The sequence below is a fragment of the Toxorhynchites rutilus genome, chromosome 2 (assembly GCF_029784135.1).
Source record: "Toxorhynchites rutilus septentrionalis strain SRP chromosome 2, ASM2978413v1, whole genome shotgun sequence".
Classification (NCBI taxonomy): Eukaryota; Metazoa; Arthropoda; class Insecta; order Diptera; family Culicidae; genus Toxorhynchites; species Toxorhynchites rutilus.
This window is the reverse complement of record NC_073745.1, coordinates 25182976-25209245: the sequence shown is the minus strand read 5'-3', so window position 1 is coordinate 25209245 and position 26270 is coordinate 25182976. Positions and strand designations below refer to the sequence as shown.

Here is a 26270-nt window from a genome sequence, read left to right as displayed (position 1 = left end):
TGCCTCAGCGAGATCCACTGTTTATACTCTAGGCAAATATTCCCCTTCGTTCTTCTTCTTTTCCTTTGTTCACGGACACTTTACATCTCCTCCCTTTACATCATTTCCCCCTCGTTGCTCGTCCATAAGTTGCTCGTTATTGCAAGCTCTGTTCGGGAAAGCACACAAATGGACAGAACAAATATAAGAGGAAATGGGAATGCTTCCAATTTTCATCAATTTAAACTTTATACAGACTATGGGATTGTAATATATAGCATATCAAACAAATCTTAGGGAATTTCCGATTCGTTTGGTATGTAAATCGCCAGAATCCGTTCACGGCAAAAGTAGTTATCAACGTTAACTTTATTTCATAAAAACGTGACATGTTTACTGATTTGGCACCCTGAATGAAATACGTAGACGAATTCAAAAAACAGTGGAATTCCACTCGTTCTACAGTAGGCATTGTCAGCTCCTAGTAGGCGTTGTCAATTCAATTGAAGTTCGCGTTGACGGAGTTGAGATCCGTGTTCCGTTGGTGTGAAGCGATTTTTTATAAGGGATTCTGTGGAATGACGTATTTTAGAATTAAAAATGATGTATGAACATTAATTTTCATATAAAATATTAGAGGCTAATGAACTGCAAAGTTTAAGGCCTCTCAAAACCAAAAGAAAAAGAAGAAGAAGAAGATATCAAATATGTATTCCGTGTAGTAATATTAGCAAGTTATTACAGAATCTCTAACGAGAATTGTCTTCGATAAAAATGTTATGTTACAATGACGAGTTTTTATAGAAAATATTGGAAAATTTATAGAAAAAATGTTAAGTAAGGAGAAAATATCCCCACCCAACTTTTCACCAAATACACATATAATAGAAATAGTGAAAGAAGTAATCAATGCTAGGAATTAAACAGGTAGATTTTTTGCGATTTCACTCGCTCACATTCTCTCACAATGTAACGAGCTTCATTCTTCCATGCAATTCGGGCTTCTGCTCACATGGTATGTTTTCTTTCTCCGATGTCACGTTGCATTGAGAAAGAGAGAGAGAGAGAGAAAAAAAAAGAGAGAAAGAGAGAGAGAGAGAAAAAAAAGAGAGAGAGAGAGAGAAAGAGAGAGAAAGAGAGAGAGAGAAAGAAAGAGAAAGAGAGAGAAAGAAAGAGAAAGACAAAGAGAGAGAGATAGAGAGAGAGAAAAAGAGACAAACAAACAGTGAGAGAGAGAAAGAGAAAGAGGGAGAAAGAGAAAGTGAGAGAAAGAGAAAGAGGGAGAAAGAGAAAGAGGGAGAAAGAGAAAGAGGGAGAATGAGAAAGAGGGAGAAAGAGAAAGAGGAAGAAAGAGAAAGAGGGAAAGAGAGAAAGAGAGAGAGAGAGAGAAAGAGAGAGAGAGAGAGAGAGAGAGAGAGAGTGAGAGAAAGAGAGAGAGAGTGAGAGTGAGAGAAAGAAAGAAAGAGTAAGAGAGAGAAAGAGAAAGAGAGAGAAAAAGAAAGAGAGAGAAAAGATACAGAAAAAGAGAGAGAGGGGTAAAAATTGGCTGGTCTAACGATTCGAAGTTAGTTATACTCTAGACAGGGATCAGCTAACACCATGCGTTAATCAACTGGGCAATATTGCTGTTGTGCCGGTTACTCGCGCCGCGCAATAGTTGCATTCTCTACATTGAAACATGCATTCTTTGACGCGATTTTCAATATCATTGATGGATTAAGTCGTATTTCGGTATTAGAATCATCCTAATATCGCGGTGTATACGCAGTGTATACGTACATTGTATTCATTTTATAAAACATTGTCAGGTCAAATCGCATATCAGTGTGACAATCATCGTGTATCGATATATACGGCTTTATATGCGTATATGCGTATAAAATAAGGCATATACGTATATCGCCTCCACTTTTGCGTGTATTTGCCAGTTACATGCATCATATTTCATCCCAATGTGTCTTGGAGGTATGCATATCACCTCCAATTATGTCTATTCATACGATTCAATGTTTTCTGGGGGTATAGAAAAACGGATTTAGGGTAGGAAGACGTGCTTCAAGTAAATAAATAACGCCAAGTAAAAATTTTCATTCAGATTTTAGCAATTCAAAACTGCCTTCGGGCCGGTTAATCTGACAGAGAGTAATGAGCCTTGTTAAAAACTGTTTTCGTATCCAGATGTCGACACCGTACCGTTGTCATCGCGGGTACACGTAATTTCGTTTTCACCGTGAAGTGTATACGGAAATAAGGACTCATAATTCAACCCTGATATCGTTCAAATACTAACAGTACTGAAGTATTGATGAAATTATACTTTTCCAAATTATAACATAGTGTTTATTCAGATTTTTTTGTATGTATATATGATTGTATGTTTATTCAGGATCCAACATGATTTAAAATATTTTTATGCTGCCTTGGTTGTTATTTGTTATTCGGTTCTAATTTTGTTGCAAACTGTTCTACGGTTAGAAAATATTTGAATGCTCTTTTCAGCTAGGACACTGCTATTATGCTATGCTAGAAGGCAGGAGAATCACATTAAGGTGTAGGTGTGTAACTCCGATGGAATGTTTCCCGCTTATCGGGTACTGAGCACAGGACGTAATAGAAACGAAAATATACAAAGAATCGATGATGGGCGTTACAAAATCGTTTGTTAAAGCGTTACAGAGCAAAATGCGCGGCTGAAACGGCTAACCGTTTAACGAAAATTACGCTTCATCGTATTGATGAAATAATGAATGAAAAAGGTTCAGTCACTCAATATATGTACGCACTGTTTATTTTACTGCAGCGCTCCTCGTGACCGAATCTGAAATGTTTTGACATTTGAGACAAAAAACTCAGGCTATCGTTACAAACTAGACTGTTGATTCCAAAATGTAAAAGTAGAAGTACCTTGAAGACGTATTCTTCCGAACATTAATTGTTCACCTGTACAGTTTTGGCGAGCGGAGCTCCGATACAACAGTGTTATCGGAACAACGGGGTGGACTACTTCGAAAAGGACATAAATCCATCGAACTGCTCTCAGTTCCGCCCAATTGAGAAGAATTGGGTGATTCTCAAACAGAAGTTGAAGAAGCGTGGAAACGTGACTCGGGATTCGACAGACAGAAAGAGATGGTGTATGTGCAATAAAAGACTTTCATTTTGAGTACTTAACATTTTTATTTCATACACATGGGTTCTAGACAGATCAGTTTTTTTTTGCGTACAGATATTTCATAATTCAGGCTTCAATGAATAGATTATGGAAAATGTTGTTTACCCCATACCGTGAGTGAAATGCCGCTGATTTGGAGGTTTTATCAATATTCAATTATTCAGGTACACAGGTAAAGTTGGGAAAAAAAAGGTTTCATGATCACAAAATCAATGTGCAACTCAAGCCCCCAAATTCATCTGATTTAAATCCCATGAAACCCTTTGGAAAATCGTGAATTGTGAAAATCTTTCAAAATAACCAATTACTCAAGAAAAAACTCCAGAGATTGAAAAAAAAAGATTTTTTTTTCTTTAATTTTTGCACAGGGGCCCAATGACTTTGAAAGCAGATTTTGCATGTCCGAAACCCCCATAAAACCCCCGTTTTTGCATCGAATTGTTATGATAGCAATTACATTAAAAAAGTAGCGAAAAAATGCTCTGATTTTTTTCCAAATCTGTTATATTAATTACTCGAAGAAAAATTTTATTCACATTTCCTTTATTTTTTTTTCTAAGATGCTAAAAGCGAATGTACTCTCAAGTTTAAAGTCTTTGTAAAGTAAACAATCTAATCGAAACCCCAGGAAGCATTGTGCTCCCGTGGCCGAGTGGTTAGCGTCATAACTAACATGCCGGGTGTTCGGGTTCGATTCCCGTTCTGATCGGGGAAATTTTTCTTCAAAGAAATTTCCTCCGACTTGCACTGTGATCACGCGTATTCTAGATCTTGCCACTCAGAATGCGTTCAAGGCGTGTTATTTGGCATAGATATCTCAACTAAGTACTAATAAAAATGACGCAAGTAATACTACGTTGAGACGGCGAAGTTCCTCTAGGAACGTTTGTGCCATTGAAGAAGACGAAGAAGAATGAAGCATGGACCAGCTGTAAAGCATGGATGGCTGCAAACACGAGTGAATTGCGAATACGCCCATTTCTGAAAACATGTAGCCTTTGAAGCGCTCAATCGATTTTTAAGAGCAAATCTATTTCGTTTATTTTTCGACAAAGTAACGGAAAAACAAGTGTTTCAGTTACAGTTCAAAACGTTTGTTCGGCGTGATTTTGTAAAATGGTTGTGTTAGGGATTAGTGTTTTATTTTATAAATATTGAAGAAAATATAAAGAGTCATCGATCGACATGTTTAGACATGTTTCAGTTTCTTCCCTTTCTCTCTCACCGATGTGAGCAAATAGTTGGCAATCGCGGATGTTTTCCGTCGGGGATGTAAAGTGTTCGCGAAGCAAAAGAGAGCAAAAGCAAAACTTATCGTTGGGATCCATTGCTTGACCAAATTTTTATTAAATATCCCCCTCTCTAGAGTGATAAAAATAGAAGTGAAAAGAAAGTGTGGTGATTGCAGTTAACAGGAAATGGTGTGATGTAAGATGCATAATCATTGCATCTAACGTCTTTGTTGTTATTTTGCATATATTCTACGTTTTTTAATGTTTAAGGTGAAGGTGGAAGCTAGCCACAAATGGCTGCCACAATGGCGCTCATTTCTTTCATCTCGCTCCCTCACCCTTCGCCCGAAAATCAATAATTTTGCGAAACAGTGTGGAGAAAATGATCATTTTCCCACACTTCCCATGAAGTAATATCAGCCAAACTCTAATCGATTACTCACAAGATATTAAATTTTCATCTGCTGTCGCACTGTATAGTGAACAACGTCGGAAAACTCGAGCAAGTGCTCTGAAAGTTAAATTTTCATTTTTCAATCTTCGACAATGGTTTTGTTTGTATTGGAGAAAGCATCGTTATTTTTTCGACACTGATGCCAGACAACATCATCGAAACATCTATCAAAACCACTCAATAAAATGTTATTCCTGAGTCATAGCGTTTCATATCATGAAAATCAATAGAATAAAATTGTGTTGATATCAATACAATCATTATTTTTACGTTTAATGGGTCTATAATGTAAGTTTTAGCAACTTCAACATTGGGTAAGAAAATTGTATTGCAGAGCTCGGAACACTGCCACGGCTGCCTATGCTTTCAAAAACAATAAACGGAAAAGTACTACATTCAATCAAAATGTCTCGGCCAACGAAGAGAAGAGTTAAGGCTCTCCAACGTGAATATGTGAAAACAATACGACCAACGAAGGAAAATATGAAGGAATTATCAGCATGCGGAAGAACTTGTTAATATCAAAAGAGGCCCAATTCGCATGTGTTATAAATTTGCTCATGTTACGCTCGCGTATAATCAGTATTGTCAGTGTCAATGAAGCGCCAAACGCACTGTTAGAGGGAACATTTCAAGCAAATTTAAGTTCGAACAGCGGTTGTAGTAGGCGTATCTCAAATATTTTGACAGCTAATTGTTCAAAAAACCTGTATCTTTCGACGGTGAAAATTTCACGTTGATCCGTTTTGTTTTGAAGAAGTTGTGCAAGTGTTGCTCTGATGGATCAGAGGACGCGTCTTAGTGGAACATAGGTCGGAAGCTGAGGTTGAAGGTCTGATAAGTGAATTGATCTATTTACATGTGCTTCGCTCTTCTCTCACAAACACTATTACCCCATATTTACACGTGGGTTTACCTATACTACTACAATGGCTAGCTTCCACCTTCACCTTAAGGCGAAACATAAGTGAAACATATTCTCTTTCTCAGTCTCTCTCAGCTCATTGTTATCGGTTCTCATATATGAGAACAGAAAAGTGACATAGTGAGAATGCCGCGTGTGATGGTCTTCCTGTTTGTGTTTCACTAGGGACAGTTTCGATTTTCTCCAAATTCCATTTCTGCTCTCCACATATTTTTTCACTCCAAAATTAATTCTAGATTGTAAAGTGTCCAAGAAATACAGCTGTCAGAACGATTAATTAAAGATAATTTATACACATTCGCTCTATATTCTTTCGAGTTTTGGACCTGAAAATTTGTTTTGTCTCTCTTTCCATTATATGTTTTAGGTGCTTGTTTGTTGATTGTAGATTCATTCTCTCCATTCAAAGGTATACGCTCTATTTTCTCTTTGTTATACCATTCTCTGAGCGGCCAGTAAGGTCCATGTGTGTCTCACGAGATATAAGACGTGAGCCAGACAAATTCAATAATTACAAGCATGAGCATTATTTACAGATATCATGGTTGCCAGCTTCTTTTTGTAAGTTCATATTTTCAATTTTATCTCCCGATAAACATGCGTAAGCTTTCTTTGAGGATAAAACATTTTTTTAAATTGGTCGCATACCTGTAACGTTTTTTGTGAGATTTCATGGGACATTACATTCAGATTCTATTGGTTTCTGTCCATGATTTGAGATCCACTTTCATATTTCGGTTTCCTGATTTAGTTTTTATATTGTGTTTCCAATTCTCACATTTCCGTTTACAGTTCCAGTTAGTAATATAGGAGTTCAGGCTTAGCATCGATGCAGACTAGACGTGCTGCTTGCGCTCTGTCTTCTTTCCTCGGTTGCGATATTTATTGTGTTTAATTTAACTCGACGGTGAGGTGTACGTTAAATCGCGGAGTAATGAGTGATTGAGAACAGCGTTCACAAAATCACATCACCTACCACAGTGAATCCTGATGTTTACCTTCCCCCACTAACAACTATCCCTTCCATGATAAATGCTAGGGAACCACGCTATAGAGGCGACCCTTCGACTGACTTTCTACAAAATCACGTAAATTATCGGCTCTTTTCAGGCTCACCAAAACTTTCTACTTGAGAGTTGTTTCAAAAATTTCAATGCATTCTGAAAAAATACAGGACTGATAAACAAGTAAATTAAATATAACAATACATTATTTATGTTTATAACCCCCTATATTTAATACATAAAATAACAAAATATCAAGAGGGTTTTTTGTTCTACCGATTTGAAAAAAATATATAGTCGATACAGAATTGAAACTTTAAAATTATCTGACCAATTTACGATCTTGTTATAACAAATAAATGGTATTCCAAACAAACTTTCCAGTGGTAATTTGTGAGATCTCTCACTGGAAAAAGGATTACAATCGAACAAAACGCTCGAAATCGACCCAAACCCATTGCTGCGTTTTTTTTTTAATAAATTCGTTTATTTTTACAGGCTCAGTTACTGGGCTGCGTAATTGACAAATATGAAATTTTAATAATCGCTCATCCACGGAGCAAAACATTGCGAAACATCAATCATTCACACAGTGTCAAAATATTACGATGCACGTCTCCGGTTGCGTGTGAAAATCCCCCAAACGGCCCGCGGTCAATTGCAGCCGATTGCAACCGCATCCAATTAAACTTCCCAGAAGATTTATGAACCAAAGGAGATCCGATTTTTCGTCACCTCCCAGTTGAACAATACGACAAATTATATATTTCAGCCGCAATGGACTCACGATGACCTCGCGTTTGCCACTGTTAAATATAATGCCACTTGCCGACAATAAACGCCACCCGCTGTCCCAATTCACATCCGACACCACCACCGCAGGGGAGGAAGGGGCGAAATGCGACGGTATTCGCTACCCAATGGCGCGTATCTTAATAGCCGTCAAACCGTCCGACCGACCGACCTCGCGACGGCTTTGACTCAGCACCGGACCTGGTGGTTATCTTGTAATAGTCGAGCTTTGTACGTTGCCGATTGTCACCCAGCGAGCGGAGGAAAACAGACCTCAACAAATTTCACAAGCAGTCACTTTATCTTCAACATAATCGTCATTGTCACCACCACTTTACCTCGTTCAAAAAAAAATGTTGAAATCATTGCTCTGTAATCTGATTTAGCCGATGTCGATGATCGACGGTCGACGAACGGATGGTTAATTCAGTTTCTCAGGCACTTTATGCAATTAAACTCATTTATAGTAACGATAGTTTAAACGCAGGTCACTTCCCCCAAATGGATGGTTATTATATACAAATTGGACATCAACCCTGCTGCTGCTGTTGCTGCTACGGTGAGAACCGTGATTTGGTAACCACGTCCAACACTCAACTTTGTAGGGACTATTTTTGGACACCGTCTAAACGTTTTCACATTTCGGCTCCTTTCGACTGAATTTTCAGTGAATTTTCGTCACACATCAACTGACGCACACACACACACACCTTGCACTAAAAACCTTCCGATCGTATTCTCGTGCCACATCGTGTGATGTCCACAAAGGAAGAAACTCCCACGTGTATCAACCCGCGACGCAACGGCTGCAACGGATCACGGCACCAGCGGAAGATTGATCTCCCGCTGGCCAAGATAGGTACGGATCAGGTTAAAACACAGCACGAAATACGTAAACAGCTCGAACGTCAGACAGAGCAGGATGTGGATAATTTCCACTCGGTAGTTGCCCATTTGGGATGGGGTATCAGCAGGTGCGGCGGATTTCCAGAGCTTCCTACTCCACCACTGATCTAAGCAGCCCCTAAGCAGGAAGGAACTAAACTGGGATGGTACTGAATCGTAAACGGATCGTAAGTGCGCACCCCCCGGGGAGTGGTCGTCGTCGTCGTCGTCGTCGTCAGTTGTGCTTCCCACTTCGAACTAAAGCGGTACCGGTAGCGCTGTGATCTCTTGCTGTGAGATTTCGCGCAATGATCTCGATGGCGGCAGACAGCCAGCGTGAGAGCAGATGCGCACAACCACCGCAAGACGTTTCTCGTTGAGTTGAGTGAATTTGTATCCCCTGCGTTGAGTGCACCATCGCACCATCAGTTAGAGAGCAAAGCCGAGCATAATACGGGCTGTGAAAGATCATGAGAAGCGGAACGTGGTTTACCGGTGCTGGTGGATTCAACGGCTCTCGACAGTCGGTTGTCGCACAATTTTGAGCTGAAGGGTCATAAAGGTATTTAGGCAAATTAGTGCGTGCATGATTGAATCATTCAACTGGAACGAGGGGTGATCGACCCATGAATGTGGGGGACTTTATCAATTCCGAGATTTTCATCGAGAGATTTGAAATTTGTTGTTTGTCCGTAAAAATGAGTTCAAATAATTCTTCAATGTTTTATTGCTTCCACTGATGTAATAATGAACTGTTATTCAGAGGTTCGTTTAACCAAAAACTCCTCTACAGGGGAATTTCGATATAACGTACATATTTTGAATGTGTAAAAAATATTTTCGGAATAGGTACTGAGAGTTTCATGTCAATCTCACAGATTCAACTAAGGTTACTTTGTGGCCTGGGTATTAATTCCCAAAATTTAATTAGAGCATTGGAAACCACATAAAGCAATCTATCTGTGTATTGTGCATTGTGAATAAGCTGATTATAGTCTCGTGTCTGAAACCATAGCTCATAACCAGGACTTTCATATGAAATTTACATTTATTACTTGCTCTGCGAAATGGCTTGAACACTTGTGCTGAAGAATAAAGGTGCAGGCGGTCATTTCATCTATTTACCCTTAAGGTTTTATTCAGTTAAAATCCGGAATCTCAGTTCATTTTACAACAGCGGTTGTAGTAGGCGTATCTCAAATATTTTGACAGCTAATTGTTCAAAAAACCTGTATCTTTCGACGGAAAATTTCACGTTGATCCGTTTTGTTTTGAAGAAGTTGTGCAAGTGTTGCTCTGATGGATCAGAGGACGCGTCTTAGTGGAACATAGGTCGGAAGCTGAGGTTGAAGGTATTGAGATAATTAACGCAAACTCTCGGACTACGACATCGCCACAAACACAACTCTAACCAAAGTCCTTATCCGGAGAATCCATATGCGGGAAGGTTGTCGTAGTTTCTGTGCCTGTAAGAAAACAAACAGGACGCTGAAGCATTTGGTGACATTTGGTGACCAAAAGATGCGCTCGAAGATTGTACAACAAAGTTTTGATTCATGCTGATGGATGGCGAATCGTGCGTGAAGATTAATTTTGGACAGCTTGCAGGTCTGAAATGATTTAAGAACACTGTTAGAGGGAACATTTCAAGCAAATTTAAGTTCGTTTTCGCTGAAAATTTGCCAAGAAGTTCTTGATTTGACAAGGGATTTGCAGCTGTGTACAGAAAATCAAAGTTTTTGTCACAAACAAGACAATGGAATCGAAAAATATTGCAGAATTGGTGCAAAAATGACTCGGGATGCTGCAGACATGAAAAGATAAAATGACCGCTGGAAAAGTGGTGGAACAAGAGAGCAAATACGGTTACCAGCAGTACTATGGCAGCAGTACTAGGTGTATCACACAAAAAGTTCGAAAATTCATCCGAACTGCTGACGAATAATTTTCATGTATTTTTCCCTTAAGGTTTATTGAAAGAAACCTGCAAAATGACATCCTTCCCTTTTTATACGTTATTTTTATGATTAGAAATGTCCTACTTTATGCGACCAAATTACACCTGAAATAGGCTTTACGTCGATTCTTGCATTGGATACTGGGCCACACGGCTGCGCCATTGGAAAAAAAATTCCAGAGCACCAATCATTTGTATCGTATCAATATCAAAGCATTGGAACGGGTCGACTCTATTCGTGATCTGTGCCTAGAGACTAGAAACTACAGTTTCAGGAGAATACATCAACTGCAACGACTGAAGCGTTTGCGAAACTCGGAATCATTCGAAGGTAGACATTTCAATTTGTGAATATGTACACTCTCAAAACACTGTTCTGCACTTTGGTTTGAAGTATTTTCCTACATGGGATCCATACCAAGCGACGCATGCTGCTGAACTTGATTGAGTATACAATAAATTCGTTCGGTATGCCTTGCGAATGTTTCCATGGAGTAAGCTTGCTTTACTACATTTCGCATTGTCGGTTCATCCCCTTGGGAACATTAACAGCTTGTTGAATTAAACTCCAGAAAAAATGAAGGGATGATCTACATATACATCACCTGGCTATAAAGTTATTACAACCCTCTACAAACAATGTTCCAGACAACGTGGAAACGTAGTAGAAAATGTTATTTCTGATATATATATATATTTATATTTTACAATATATTTATAATATTGTTCTGTAGTTTTAGATTTATTAGACTTAGGTTCATATCTATGTAGACTTGATTTAGACTTGTGTTAAAAAATGCACTTATAAATGGTCTTCTTCTGCATAATTAAATAAATAAAAGAAAAGTGTGGTAATGGCTGGTAAATTTTGTGCACATTTTTGAACATCGATATAAAAATCAAATAGTGTCGAGTTCCTCGTGTCCATGTTAGAATATTGCTCTCTGACATATATATATATATATATATATATATATATGAGAGAGGAGAGAGGAGAGAGGAGAGAGGAGAGAGGAGAGAGGAGAGAGGAGAGAGGAGAGAGGAGAGAGGAGAGAGGAGAGAGGAGAGAGGAGAGAGGAGAGAGGAGAGAGGGAGAGGAGGAGAGAGAGAGAGAAAGAGAGAAAGAGAGAAAGAGAGAAAGAGAGAAAGAGAGAAAGAGAGAAAGAGAGAAAGAGAGAAAGAGAGAAAGAGAGAAAGAGAGAAAGAGAGAAAGAGGAGAAGAGAGAAAGAGGGAGAAAGAGAGAAAGAGAGAAAGAGAGAAAGAGAGAAAGAGAGAGAAAAGAGAGAAAGAGAGAAGAGAGAAAGAGAGAAAGAGAGAAAGAGAGAAAGAGAGAAAGAGAAATGAGAAAGAGAGAAGAGAGAGAAAGAGAGAAAGAACGAGAGAAGAGAGAAAGAGAGAAAGAGAGAAAGAGAGAGAGAAAGAGGAGAAAGAGAGAAGAGAGAAAGAGACAGAGAGAAAGAGTGGCGCCAGACAGAGAAAGAGAGAAAGAGGAGAAGAGAGAGAAAGGAGAGAGAAGAGAGAAAGAGAGAAGAGAGAGAAAGAGAAAGAGAGAAAGAGAGAAAAAGAAAGAGAAAAAGAAAGAGAAAAAGAGAGAAAGAGAGAAAGAGAGAGAAAGAGAGAACAGAGAGGAGTAGGGTTCAACAATTTCTTTAAAAATGGCACAGAACTAGAAGCTATAAAAACCGGGAAAAAATATTGAAAATTGAAAACAGTCCTACAGCACTTAAATAAACTGGATGACAATTATACTTTAAATTATTTCTATGACCGAAAAGAAATAATAAAAAGTAGGTTCTGTACCTAGGGTACTAAAAGGAGCCTCACGTAGAAGTGTGATTGTGCGGAACAGTTTTTTTTTGTGAAATAAGAACTTTAAATTTTTAGAAGAAAACGGATTGGATTTTCATCAATTATCAATGGCTCAAGCAAAACCGGTAGCTTTATGAGCAACTTCCGAACAGTAGGTCTACGAAATCCACTTATAATAGTGAAGGATTAAACCTATGTATTGACATCATTACTATTACATTCAATTAAATATATTAAATACAAATTTTATGTGTATAATGAAACCTAAAATATTGAATTTAATTCTGAATTACCGTTCTGCTTGTAAAACGAGCAGATAATGCAGCGTCGAGCAAATAAGCGTATTAATAAGATTGCTCTGTAATTTCACTTTCAGTTCCACTCTAGACAGCGAGCAGCCAGCATCTAAATATGAAAATTATCAAAGTTATAATAAAATCGCGCATCCGGGCCACCGGAAAATATTTACTAAAGAGTGAAATTAAATGAATGTCGTTAAAATTATAATCTCAAAAAGGGTCAAATTCAATTGAACTTCTTTCCTTCCTGAGATAATATCGGAAGTGATAAACATGCGAATTTAATGCAATAATTCCGCTGTCGGGTCTTGGACTAACTTGGTCTAAATTTTTCTCTTAATTCCTCCTTATTTAAAATCAAAGTTGTTTCTCTAAAATCAGTACAACTTGTGAATTAAACGTGAGATTGTCATATCAAACGATCGTAGATGAAGGACTTATGAAGTGCTTTACTCTGCAAAGCCTTGTATACATTAATATTATGTGGTGTGCTCATTATAGTTTAAAGATAGTTATAGGTTAAGCTTTAAGAAATAAAGTTTTCAAGAAATCATCACGGAGAAAAACATCTTTGATGTATTTCATTACCTTCAATCCATTCGGCGGGTCGCTTGAGCTCCTATGAAAAGTCTGGACAGGGGGAGAGAAAGAGATAACCAAATTTAGTACAACAGTCTGCTTTAGTCTGACTCAACGTTATCTGCTCAATCGATGCCGGTTTATCGGTGCAACGGGATCAACCTACTTTTTGCCGGAGAGATTTTGGAGGCGCCAATCGAGGATGGGTGGGAGGGGATGACACAAAAACAAAGATACCACGAAAATATCGCAATGGTTATCAGCGAAAAATGCAGTACTGTTATCGACGGGTGAGGCAATACACATTAAGATAACGTGTACAGCTTGTTTTCATTCAGGTACTAATTGAAGTCGAGCCTCGTGTAGTAAGTAGCTCAGCAGTGACTCAAAATCAAGAATTATGGACGACGTCAGTCAACGTAGTGTTGTTATTTTCAAACAACTATAGCTGTATGGCTTGAGTTCTAATAAAATTGAGGCGTAATTGAATGCCAATGATAAGGGCCCTACCATTGGAAAAGTTCTAGCTAGGCGAGTTGTCAAAGTTGAAAACAGCAAAGCTAACTAAAAGGTCTGGTTTCAATACAAATGTAAAACTACGTGAATTCAAATTTGATTAACCTAAGCTCGAATGATAATTATTGATTTGCATTAATTTTACTGATAAAGTAACATAGGTTTTTACCCAAGTCGATTGGATCATCGACCAACGCAACAATGGACAAAACTTGATTCCGAATTGAAAAATCGACTGTTCGCATGTTCGCTCGAGCCGCCCTCTCATTTTCTCATCAGACAAAAAATTTACTTCCTCTGATGAATCGTATTGGTACCAGTTGAATGGTTCCGAATAATGGGCGAGCCAAAAACTAATGCAAAACAATATTAGCAATTAGCAGCAGTCCAAAAACAAGAAAAAAAAAATAACTGACGAGTCGATCACTTCCTCCCTGTGTCATGGTAATTTGTTTTTTGTTTTAAAATTTTCAATTTTGGATAATGTAAAACTTTCGCCCCGGTTTGTTCCGGTTCGGATATTAGCGACTGTGCGCTGTGCAAAATGAAGGAATGGTTCTGCTCGTATAAATAGGCAAGCGCGCGAATGCGCACAAGATGAGTTATTTTAGGGTCTCTGGCTTATTTCCGTCCGCCATCGGAAGAGCACGCGAGGAAAGTAAAAGCGACACGGGGGAAGAAAAGTTACCATAACAGATGACGCCCCCAATCGGAGGTTTACCGGAGGAAGAACTGCAACCACCGGTGCTCGGGTTTCGTTCCGCTGTTCGTTTGGCGGATGAAGCATGAAGAAATATCGCGCGCACGAACTGTGCCAAGATCGCAAACGTCAAACAAGGCAAAAAAAAAACGGTTCCGGAGACGAACTGTACAACCGGATTAAGGCCGCGTGATAAACGTTCAAACACAGAATGGGTAAATCTAACGCGCAGTCAAATTTTCACGTTTAATAAATCACGTTATAAGTTCGAGGAAATGGTAATGAGATTTCGGAGAAATCATGCGCTGAGTTGTATTTCTCACGGCGTGAACGTTGCTGATCTGCAATTAACCTACTCCCGTAGTCCATTACCTTCGTAGTTACACTCGCTAGAGCAGGCAGGGCGAACGAAATCCCATTAGTCTTATCGATTTGCCGCGAAGCGAACTCAACAAACCATCAAAACAACAACAACTGCACTTTCAGCATTAGTGCACGACCGCATAGGAAAGCACGTTTTCACGGCTGAAACCGGTAAGAACTTCTCCACGAGAAGCTCATCTTCGATCGGCCACGTAACCGCGCTACATTACCGGTTCTACGGGAGAATTATTTCTCGCGCATCCCGGATATCGGTTATTTCATAAATGTATCTAATGGTTTTTATCTGTTCTCCCGTACAAAGAACTTCAACCTCGAAGAATATTCTCCATCCATCCAGCAACGCGCAGACACACACGGCCTGATGAGGGCGAGCTAATGGCTCAAATTAACTGCCAATGCTTACGGATGCGTGGTAGAGCGTTTCGATAGCCGAATCTGGGAGTCGGTTTTGGAAGCAGCAACAGAAATTCAAAGGGTTTCGTTTTTTTCCGCTTCACCGTGTTCTTGTTTTGCTCCCGGTTGTTTCGATTATTAATTATCGATTGTTACGCCGGAATTGATTTTGCTACGGGTGGGATGAAACAGTGATGCCAGCAAAAGCAGTGACGATGTTAGAATTTGAGGGGAACGGATTAACGAAATTGTTCGTTTCCTGAAGGTAAGCAAGTGCCCTTTGAGTCCTTTTTATATCAGGTTGGTTCGTAAATAATAATGATATAAAACGTGAAATTCAGGAATGATCCGTTAACTCGAATTCTCTTTTTACCATGGTGGTAGGACTTTTTTTTTCAATTCGTCAATGTTTTCTGGTTTGATTTGTTGCATTTGATATCACTGCGAACACAGAACGACAAAATGTAACGTGGTTACATTGAACAGGGGTGATAAAATGAACCGGTGCTTAAATTTCGATAATTTAACTAGAAACCAATTGATATTTCTTGATTATCATATGGAGCTATTTAACTCTTTGGGGCACGGTGGTATTAAAAATGTCCCACCTTTTTGATGCGTAATAACGCATGGTGGGACATTTTTTGTCTCACCTAGAAATATAAGAATAGCTACGCGCTCATAATTTTTTCCGGAACCTTTTTATTTAAGCTAGTTGGCAACATCATTAGCAAATGTCAGAAATATATTCGATTGCGTTGGCAAAGTTTATCATCATATGATAAGTTCATCAAGTGTTGAAACCAAACAATTTTAGTAGTGCAGCTTTGTTTAGTGATTTCATGATTTCGTGAAAATAAATAAAAAGCCTTTTCTTTATTATACATTACTTCTATATAAGAAACTAAAATTATTTTTAAGAAAAATAGAAACTTTATCACCTAATTTTTTTTGTAAATGATGAAAGTGTGCTAGCGAGTAAGAAATAAAAGCAGGTTTTTAATTTATTATTTAAGTTTATAGTGAAAACTATAATTTTAGTTTTAAAATATGTATTTTTTACCTTTCTGATTCAAGACGAACAAAAATAACCTGGATTTTGAAGAAATAGCCTCAGATGACAATTCTATAATTGATTCTGATGGTCCAGGAGATGCATTCAAGTGGAAATTAGCATTTTGAGCTTGACAGTTTTTCTCTAAACAAAAACTGTCTTAGACAAAGTTGTTACTCATGATAGAGCGCTCGCTTTTATGTTGTCAAAAATAGGGCGACCAAAAATGTCGATGAAATAAAAAATCTAACTTTCTTTTCTTTATAGATAGAGGTAAACATAGTTCGACAATGTTATAGCTCCAATTATTTAAGACATCTTTGTAGAACAAAGTTTTTCTCTATCTCTTGAAATAACCGATATAGCGCCTTTTTTCTAAGTTATGTTAGGGTGAAAAAAACTGATTTATTGCTCTAACTTTTATATTTCAAATTTTACATGCAAACTGTCTTCATAAGACAGACATTTTCCGATGCAGAACTTGTCAATATCTCAACTTTACTCAAAGTTATTGATATTTCTTCCCAAAAAACATGCTCTCTTCATTTGTTTGTCATTCTTTCTAGGGCAAACATAAAAAATGTCTGTTGACTGAATTTGAGAGAACAGATTTCATTCAATATAATATGTGATTTTCAAAACTATGTTATTTTTTGTGTTTGAGTAAATTGAAATTGAAATCATGAATTTTTGGATGAAAACCCATCAATAACTTTAAGCAGGATTAAGATATTGACATGTTCTGCATCGCAAAATGTTGGTATTGATAAGCTCTAAAAGTCGCACGAAGACCATTTTGATGCTCAAAAACTCATGATTTCAATTTTAATTAACTTAAACACAAAAAATAACATAGTTTTGAAAATCACACATCATGTAGAGTGAAACATACTCTTTCAAATGCCGCCAATAAACTTTGTTTACGTTTGCCCCAGAAAGAATGACAAACAAATGAAAAGAGCATGTTTTTTGGGAAGAAATATCAATAACTTTGAGTAAAGTTGAGATAATGCCAAGTTCAGCACCGAATTTTTTTTTGTATTAGTAAGCTCTAAAAGTCTTCCGAAGACAGTTTGCATGTGAAATTTGAAACATAAAAGTTAGAGCACAAAATCATTTTTTTTTACGGTGACCCTATCGTAACTTAGAAAAAAGACGCTATATCGGTTATTTCAAGAGATAGAGAAAAACTTTGTTCTACAAAGATGTCTCAAATAATTGTAGCTACAACATTGTCGAACTATGTTTACCTCTATCTATAAAGATAAGAAAGTTATATTTTTTATTTCATCGAAAATTTTGGTCGCCCTATTTTTGACAACATAAAAGCGAGCGCTCTATCATGAGTAACAACTTTGTCTAAGACAGTTTTTGTAAAGAGAATAACTGTCAAGCTCTAAATGCTAATTTCCACTTAAATGCATCTCCTAGACCATTGTGCAATGAAAGAACGAATTCGACTACTTTCTACTTCAGATGAATCTGAAAACAGTGAAATAGAAGAAAATAAAATGCACAATAGAGAATCATTTGCCGAAAAGTCTCCAAAATGGAGTTATAACGGAAACACATCACACGGACACTTCAAAACGGAAACACATGACTTCATCGTTTTTCAAACCAATTTATATGCAGAACACAAAATAATAGATACAATAATAGATACAATAATGAACAAGAAATTCGCGCATTTATTGGTATAAATTTTATAATGGGAATAAATCCACTCCCCAGTTATAGAGACGCTTGGAGCACTATATCTTATTTACGCAATGAATACATATGTCAATTGTAAATCGTTTCGGTTGGCTTCTAAGTCATATACATATAAATGATAATATGTTGATTCCAAAAAGAGATACCATCATTTTTGACAAACTATATAAAGTTCGTCCATTTTTGAAAAAGATACAAGAAAATTTAGAGAAGAATTTGAATCCAGGTCAAAGTCTCGCGATCGATGAATCGATGATAAAATTCAAGGGGCGTAGCTCTATGAAACAATGTCTCCCGAATAAACCAATCAAAAGAGGGTACAAATTATGGATTCTAGCAAATAATTCAGGTTATTTCCACAAATTTAATGTATACACTGGAAAATTGAAAATGAAGAAACGAAAAACCATGGTGAGAAAATTGTGACTACTCTTACTTCAGACTTGGTTGGAAAAGAACATGCTATTTATTTTGTTAATTATTTTACCACTATAAATTTATTAGTGGACTTGAAATCGAAACAAATAAATGCTTGCGGTGTTATTAATAAAACGAGAAATAATGCCTAAGTTTAGTAAAAATATCAAACATCGAGGAGAATATGAATCATTAGTAAGTGATACGGGAATAATTGCCACTGAATGGGTGGACAATAAAGAAGTTATCATTGTTTAAAATTTTCACAATCCAAATCAATACTCCATAGTACAGAGAAAAAATCGTCAGGGAATTCCTTCATTGATTGTGGATTATAATAATAATATGAATGCCGTTGATAAATTCAATCAATTGATGTCTAGTTACAGTCTTGATCGCCGCAGTAGAAAATGGTAGCATCGTATTTTGTTTTATTTGCTTGACGCGAGTGTTTTTTTTTATTATTTTTTTAACGCGAGTGTTGTTAACGGATATATTTTATACAAACAAGGCGTAAATGGGATGGTGTCCAAGGCAGGACCACTTTGGGAATAATTCGAGCTTTTTTCGCAGACGAATCAAACTCCTCCAGCAGACCGTATTCGCTATATATTTCCGGGTGTTGCGAACGTAATGGCAGATGAAATTGCTAAAATGCAAATTTTACTGCCGAAGTTTGCATTCGATGGTCGAATCGATTTTGTAAAATGCTTCCACGTCGCTCAAGCCTATGTTATCCCTAGCAATTTCTCGGAATGTGCGTGCTGATAGTGCTCTTTTGTTGGAATTTCCGCTTGAACCACCGATTTATTTTTCCATTCGGAGTAACTTCAAGAATAACTGACTTCAGAATAAGCAAGGCACTGTCTCAATGAGAAAATCACACACTTGTCAAGATATAGAAAATGAACAGTCACAACATTCCTGACAATTCAATGGCAATGAATAAATGTGGATGAAGTCTCATCACTCGAACTTCAAAGAAAGCTCAGATAGAACAGAATCTATATGAATGAACACAGTAGTAAAAATGTTTGAAGTCGAATGAATGACAGCAGTATCGACAAGCGACAATAAGTCTTACACTGATAAAAATCGTTTTTCAATATAACTTAATAAGCTCAATATTTCCAAACACTGGTTTGAATGTTCAGCAGTTCCGCTTATATGAGAACATAAAATTGGTTAAAAGTGTCAGGATTCACAAGGAATCTTGTATCTGAATGTTACATTTGGTCGGTGTTCTGTCAAATCGCACTAAGTAACAAAATTTAAAAAAAACGAGTTTGTAGTAGCAAACTATCAAGCATTTCTTAACCTACATTTTGCTTTCATCGCACTTAGATCACACTTATGTTGTAAACAGCCAGGTTTATGGCACAAATTTATTTTGACTGATCAGCAAAAACTGATAACAGTATGCAGTCTGAGTGAACCGAGTGCATATCACCATAGCGACTAGAGAGAAGCCACGATTTTTTGACAACCAGAAAATAGAAGGAATGAAATATTTAATTTCTCTGAATCGGAAGATTCGAATTTTGTCCTTCAATGAACACGGAAAAGTAACTCACATTGAAACACAATGTTTATGCTTTTCTGTCGATCATTTCTGGTTATTAAAATACTGTTTGAAGCCATAAAACCAGTGCGTTTCATTGTAGGGTAACATGGGGTGATTTGGTCATATGGGGTGACTTGGACCACCCCTTTATCTCAAAAATTACGGCTCAACTTGGATTTTTTATAATGTCATTTCCTTCTATTGTTGAACCGTACGCACCTAAAGTAAAAAAACTTTGGTAAAACTTCACAAGTAGAGGGAAACGGTAGCATAAATACATCAAGTACTTTGAGCGTCAAAAATGTGAGTTTTCCGATCGTGGTTTTAAGGTTCTTCCCGCTGATTAAACAAACTTTTCGTGTATTGTGCAGTAAAGTTCTGTTCGCCTACAGAAGAGGAACAATTTGATGTAGCGAAACTGTAAGTTTGATAGCAATAAATGAAATTAATTGCATTTTAATTTTTGCGTGTTGTGTGGGGTGACATGGACACGTTTCTGTGGGGTGAATTGACAGGTTTTAGACTTTTCTTTGGTCTCATTGATTCCAGATGCCACTGAATTACAAAAATAGGATGGACAGACAACGTTGGAAGAAGGAGGAGCTTGAAAGAGCAACGTAGGCCATCGAGAACGGATTTTTTTTTGACCAAGCATCAAAAGTGTTTGAAAATGCTCGACCAACAGTGAAAAGATTCATGCTGAATTCGAGATGGTGTCAATCCGACTTTTCTGGCCTGGAATCTGGTCAAGACACCTGGTATCGATCCCAAAACATTGTTACTGATTGTAACATTATCACAAAATACTTTACATAAACATAAGTATGTTTTTTTTCGATGAAATACACACTGGACCAAATCACCCCTCAGACGGTCCAAATCACCCCGCATCAAATTTTAATGTCCAAAGATCATCTCTTTTATTTTATGATATATTTGGTAGAATGAAGCTTTATATAATGACTGAACATTATTTATTGAGAGGAAACAAGCTTAGCTCAGTATACAATGTGACATTTTTTGTTTAGACCGTATTGGTTTGGAAATATTAGGCGATTTGCTTAGGTGGTCGAAATTCCCCCCTTTTCTCCTATAGTTTTATTGAGGAAAATTCCACAGTTTAAAACCAATATTATTTAAATCGTTTATTTTTATAGGCTCAGTTACATAGGTTTAAAGGAGCCGAACAGTTTAAAACCCATGTCGACAGCGTATTGAATGAACGAAATGATTTCATAGTTAAATTGTTCAGTCATAGTGGACGAAGTTTCTGAAAATATGTTTTGGTTTAGTCATAGTGAATCAAATACATACAAGCAATCGTTAAGCCCTCTTGATTGACCTTAAAGAGTTTTTATTTGTACTAATGCCATAACACGACCTTGTTAAAGTGTAACTAAGAGCAGTATGAAAAAATTGGGGAGAATGATTGAAAGCTATTAACAAAACACAGATTAATAATTCATTATCATAATTATTGTTACTTAGACCATTATAAAACAATTTTTTTCTTGTTCTTAGACGGGAAAGCAGTAGCCATTTAGGAGTTAGTTTAAAAATTGTATTACGAAAACGAAGAAAATATTCTGGCAGAAAAAAACTGGTAATCACACTGATATGAAGAAACTGTGATGACTGATGCACTAAATTGTTTTCATTGCACAATGGTCCAGGAGATGCATTGAGAGTGGAAATCAGCATTTAGAGCTCGACAGTTATTCTCTAGACAAAAACTGCCTGAGACAAAATTGTTAGATATGATAGAGCGCACATTTTCATGTTATCAAAAATAGGGTGACCACAATTGTCGATAATATAAAAAATATAACTTTCTTATCTTTATAGATATAGATAAACATAGTTCGACAATGTTGTAGTACCAGTTGTTTGAGACATCTTTGTAGAACAAAGTTTTTCTATCTCTCGAAACAACCGATATGGCGCCTTTTTTCTAAGTTACGTTAGGGTCACCATGAAAAAACTGTTTTCTTGCTCTAAATTTCATATTTCAAATTCTACATACAAACTGTCTTTGAAAGACTTTTAGAACATTCTAATACAAACATTTTGCGGTGCAAAACTTGTCAATATCTTAACTTCACTCAAAGTTATTGATAATTCTTTCCAAAAAACACGTTTGTTGTTTGTTGACAGAATATGAAAGAACAAATCTCACTCTATATAATATGTGATTTTTAAAACTGTTATTTTTCTTGTTTGAGTGAATTGAAATTGAAATCATGAGTTTTTGGATGAAACCCCATCAATAACTTTGAGTCGGATTAAGATATTGACAAATTCTGCATCGCAAAATGTTGGTATCTAAAAGTCATACGAAGACAGTTTCGATGTAGAATTTTAAATATAAAAGTTGGAGTGGAAAAACCCGTTTTTTCATGGTTACCCTAATGTAACATAGATAGAAATCGCTAAAAACAACTTTGAGGGAGATATTTATTCTTTAGATAAAAACTGTCTTCGACGAAGTTGTTACATATAATAGAGCGCTCATTTTTATGTTATCAAAAATAGGGTAACCAAAATTGTTGAAGAAATAAAATATCTAACTTTCTTACCTTCATAAATACAGATAAACATAGTTGGACAATGTTGTAGCACCTGTTATTTTAAACTCCTTTGTAGTACAAAACTTTTTTCTATCTTTTGATATAATCGAGTTAGCGCTTTTTCTCTAAGTTGCATTAGGGTGACCATGAAAAAACGGGGGTTTTGGCTTTAACTTTTGTATTTAAAATTCTACATCAAAACTGTCTCCATACAACTTTTAGAGCTTATCAATACCAAAATTTTGTGATGCAGAACTTGTCAATATTTTAATCCTACTCAAAGTTATTGATGTTTTTTACCCAAAAATTCATAATTTCAATTTTAATTTACTCAAACACGAAAAATAACATAGTTTTGGAGATCATACATCATGTAGAGTAAAATATGCTCTTTCAAATGTCAATGGTATTTGTTTATGTTTGCCCCAGAAAGAATGACAAACAATTGAAGAGAGCGAATGTTTTGGGAAGAAATATTAAATATCATTGAGTGAAGTTGAGATATTGACAAGTTCTGCATCGCAAAATGTTTGTATTGATAAGCTCTAAAAGTTGTACGAAGATAGTTATGATGTAGAATTTGAAATATAAAAGTTAGAGCAATAAAACAGTTTTGTTTTTCATGGTGACCCTAACGTAACTTAGAAAAAAGAAGGTATATCGATTATTTCAAGAGATATAAAAAAACTTTGTTCTACAAAGATGTCTCAAATAACTGGTACTACAATATTGTCGAACTATGTTTACCTCTATCTATAAAGATAAGAAAGTTATATTTTGTAATTCATCGACAAGTTTGGTCACCCTATTTTTGATAACATAAAAATGAGCGCTCTATCATATGTAATAATTTTGTCTGAGACAGTTTTTGTCTAGAGAATAACTGTCGAGCTCAAAATGCTAATTACCACTTAAATGCATCTCCTGGACCATTGTGCATTGTTAACTGTTTTATTTATGCATACGCTTAGTGTCGAGTTTGGGTGTTTCGATTTTTTTGAGTAGTTCAGTATGTGATTAACAGGATTCCAGATGGTAATACATTAAAGCGAATGCGCTGTTGTTCTACGCTAGATGTTGCTCGAATTCGCTAATTTGGCGCTGTGTGGAGTTATAAAACATTGTTAAAGGAATAGATCCAATAGATATTGAAAGAAAACATCAATATATTTTAGATTTATCCGATGTTTAGTATTTTTGACAATATTTCCGTTAAGTAACAGAAAAACCACATCAGATGCCGTTGAACCCGAACGTGCCGGATCGATTTCGTTCAAAGCATTCCGCAAACAGCAATTAACCAGAATGTCGTGGGATTTCTCTGATCCGCCTTCAGAACATAGACATATGTTCCAAATCCGGTCGAACGCACATGTGTGTGGATTCGGTTCTTAGTCGGCATGCAAGTGGTGATAAATCTTGACTGCAACGCAATCTTATGCTGCATGCTCCGCCATATGGCTACAGCACGGGAATTAACCGCCTTCGGTGCCAAAGTTAAATCGATATGAAATGCGATTGTCTCAGCTCATGGTTTTGCTTGACCAAAATGTCTCCGATTCAGGAACAGCCGAGACCTTCACGCCACTGCGAACCAACTGTTGCTAACCATTGTCGGCACAAATTAGCCAATTCTAACAAGTTAGTTTCGCAGGAGTCCCCACTTCCGTCACTCTTCCGTCTTAGTGGCACTATTTTTATGACAGTAATTTTTTTGTACGCTTCCGCATTGCAACCTTTACACTGGCAGAAAAATTCCTTCGAGTAATAAAAAAAAAAATCGCACAATAAATTATCACTGTTTTCCTGCTTAATTTGTTCCCGATAAGCGCTCAAATGAATGAAAACACAATGTGCGGCAACGCGATCGCTGCTGTGTTCCATTTTTGTTCACTCTGTTTGCAGGTTTCTTGTCATAACCGACCGTTTTTTTTTCGGCAACTCATCAACCACCTTCCACCCGGCAGTGGGTCACTGAAACTGTGCATTTTTTCTGCTGTTACCAAAAACGTTGAAAAAAAAGGAAAACAAAACTGGTGCACAAGCACTTCTTGCTCTTCTTCCACTCCGAGAGGGCAGGTGGAATTCCAAGGTCAGCACTTTTTGTGGTAGTTCCACACACATCTCATCTTTGTCATATCATCGTTTTATCTTTTCACTGTGTTTTCCAGGAAAGCCACATGTTTCCTTCCGTCTCTTGCCTCTTAAGTAGTTGTGCGGTTGTGGCAAGGTACATGTTTTTTTTCTATTATCACTGAGATGACAATTTTTGTACGATGGTTTTTGTTTTTCTTCCCGTTTATCAGAGATATAATTAGTCGTGTCTGCTTCCCGTGTTTTTCGAGCGGAAAGGCAGTGACGGTTTAGCCGGATGGGTATGTTAATCACTTTGATTACAAGCAAATGATTTACACTACTGTGTGTTCACGTTAAGTCCAGCATCCGCACCGAACGAATGTAACTTCCACTCGAACTATTTTGGTTAACCCTATCCAATCTTCTGCTCACACAATATCCAACACAATACACGGTATGGCACAATAGAACCCCAAATAACTTTTTAAGTACCAAAGAAGACCACTTTTGGATACAATCTTACACTTCAAGGGGCCATGGTTTTGGCATCTTACTTTAGCGGACGATTTTCACAAACTACATCGCACCTTCACCTGATAACATCATTCGCGAGATTTGCTTATCAGCCAGACGTAAGCTGGCAAGAGAAAAAAAAACCTCACACCCACCTCTCCCTCCACACACAACCGTGTGAACGTGTGCGTATGCGTGTGTGTCTTTGTATGTGGGAAAATATCTAACGATACGATCGCGCGCACGAAAACCAACCAAAAAAAATAATGCAAACACAAGAAATACCCAAAGGCGTGTGTTCTCTACTGCGTGGATCGTGTGGAACTAAAACACACAACCCATGCCAAGGAGCGAAAAACCGTCAGAACGTTTCGTTGAGTTTGTTTCTTTTTTCCCGTCGCTTCTTTGTTGTTGTTTTTTTTTTCTATTCAGCTTACGTAATGGAACTGCACAAGCTTAATCCAATTTTTCCCATCTCTCCGCGGATTCACGCTTTCCACACCGCGACGGGGTGACTACTTTCTATTACTTTCTTACTACCGGTGAGGGCCTCGGTGGAAAAGCCGCTTGGAGATCGCATTAGGGTGGATAAGCTTAAGGCCAAAGGAGTTTGTCCTTTGGCCTATTTCGAGAGGATACCTTGACGTAACAACAGACTATTCCGAATTAGTCACGAACTGCGACAGCGAGAGGGTTATTGATGATTTCCCAAAACCACGAATCGGATTGCAACAATTATAGTAAGCAAAGTTGGGGACACAAATATGTGTGCCCGACGATTAAAACATTACATTGCGTTGCAACGCATGGACTTCGTAATTCGCACACTCGGCAACACCAAGCAGAGGGGTTTTTATTTTGTTTAATTTTGTTTAGATGACCACTTCGGTCCCCTCCCCAATCCCATATCATCATCGCACAATCGCAAGTGGCGTCAGGTTGTTTGTCTGCCTTCGAACGTGATTTTTAGACGTTTAGAGCTTTGGCCGTCTTTCTTTTCCCGAGTTTTCTCCTAATTTTTAATAGCATGTCTATTACGATGCGTGTGACACACTGGTCAGTGTGTTATTTTTTTTGTTTCGTTTTTCGTAATCGCTCAGCAGAATGTTTTGAAATGTTCGTGCAAAAATGATGTCTCGCATTATGCAACTTTGGATGTGTGTTCGGATTTTCTCTTTGGGTCACCTTTGGGGTGTTTTGAGCTCTGACTATAGAAGATGAGAATTGTTTTTTCAATTCCTTCCTTACTAAACAAGCTCAATACGCTTTTCTCTAAGAGTGG

At 37.3% G+C, this 26270-nt stretch overlaps 2 protein-coding genes across 8 annotated transcripts in view; both read right to left on the bottom strand.

Moving 5' to 3' along the window:
* Positions 1–25355, bottom strand: part of LOC129771779 (uncharacterized) — a 111010-nt gene extending 85655 nt beyond the window's left edge. For 2 of the 7 annotated variants that reach the window (XM_055775803.1, XM_055775809.1), the window contains exon 1: positions 25030–25166. The gene's annotated coding sequence lies outside the window, so the exon portion shown is untranslated. Of the gene's footprint in view, positions 1–8268; positions 8623–24998 lie in introns of those variants that run through there. The other 5 variants (XM_055775807.1, XM_055775806.1, XM_055775804.1 and 2 more) reach the window with 5 other exon arrangements.
* Positions 8679–26270, bottom strand: part of LOC129765614 (uncharacterized) — a 53202-nt gene continuing 35610 nt past the window's right edge. Inside the window, 1 exon segment of the mRNA XM_055766026.1 lies at positions 8679–8989. Coding sequence (XP_055622001.1) covers positions 8679–8989 — 311 coding nt within the window.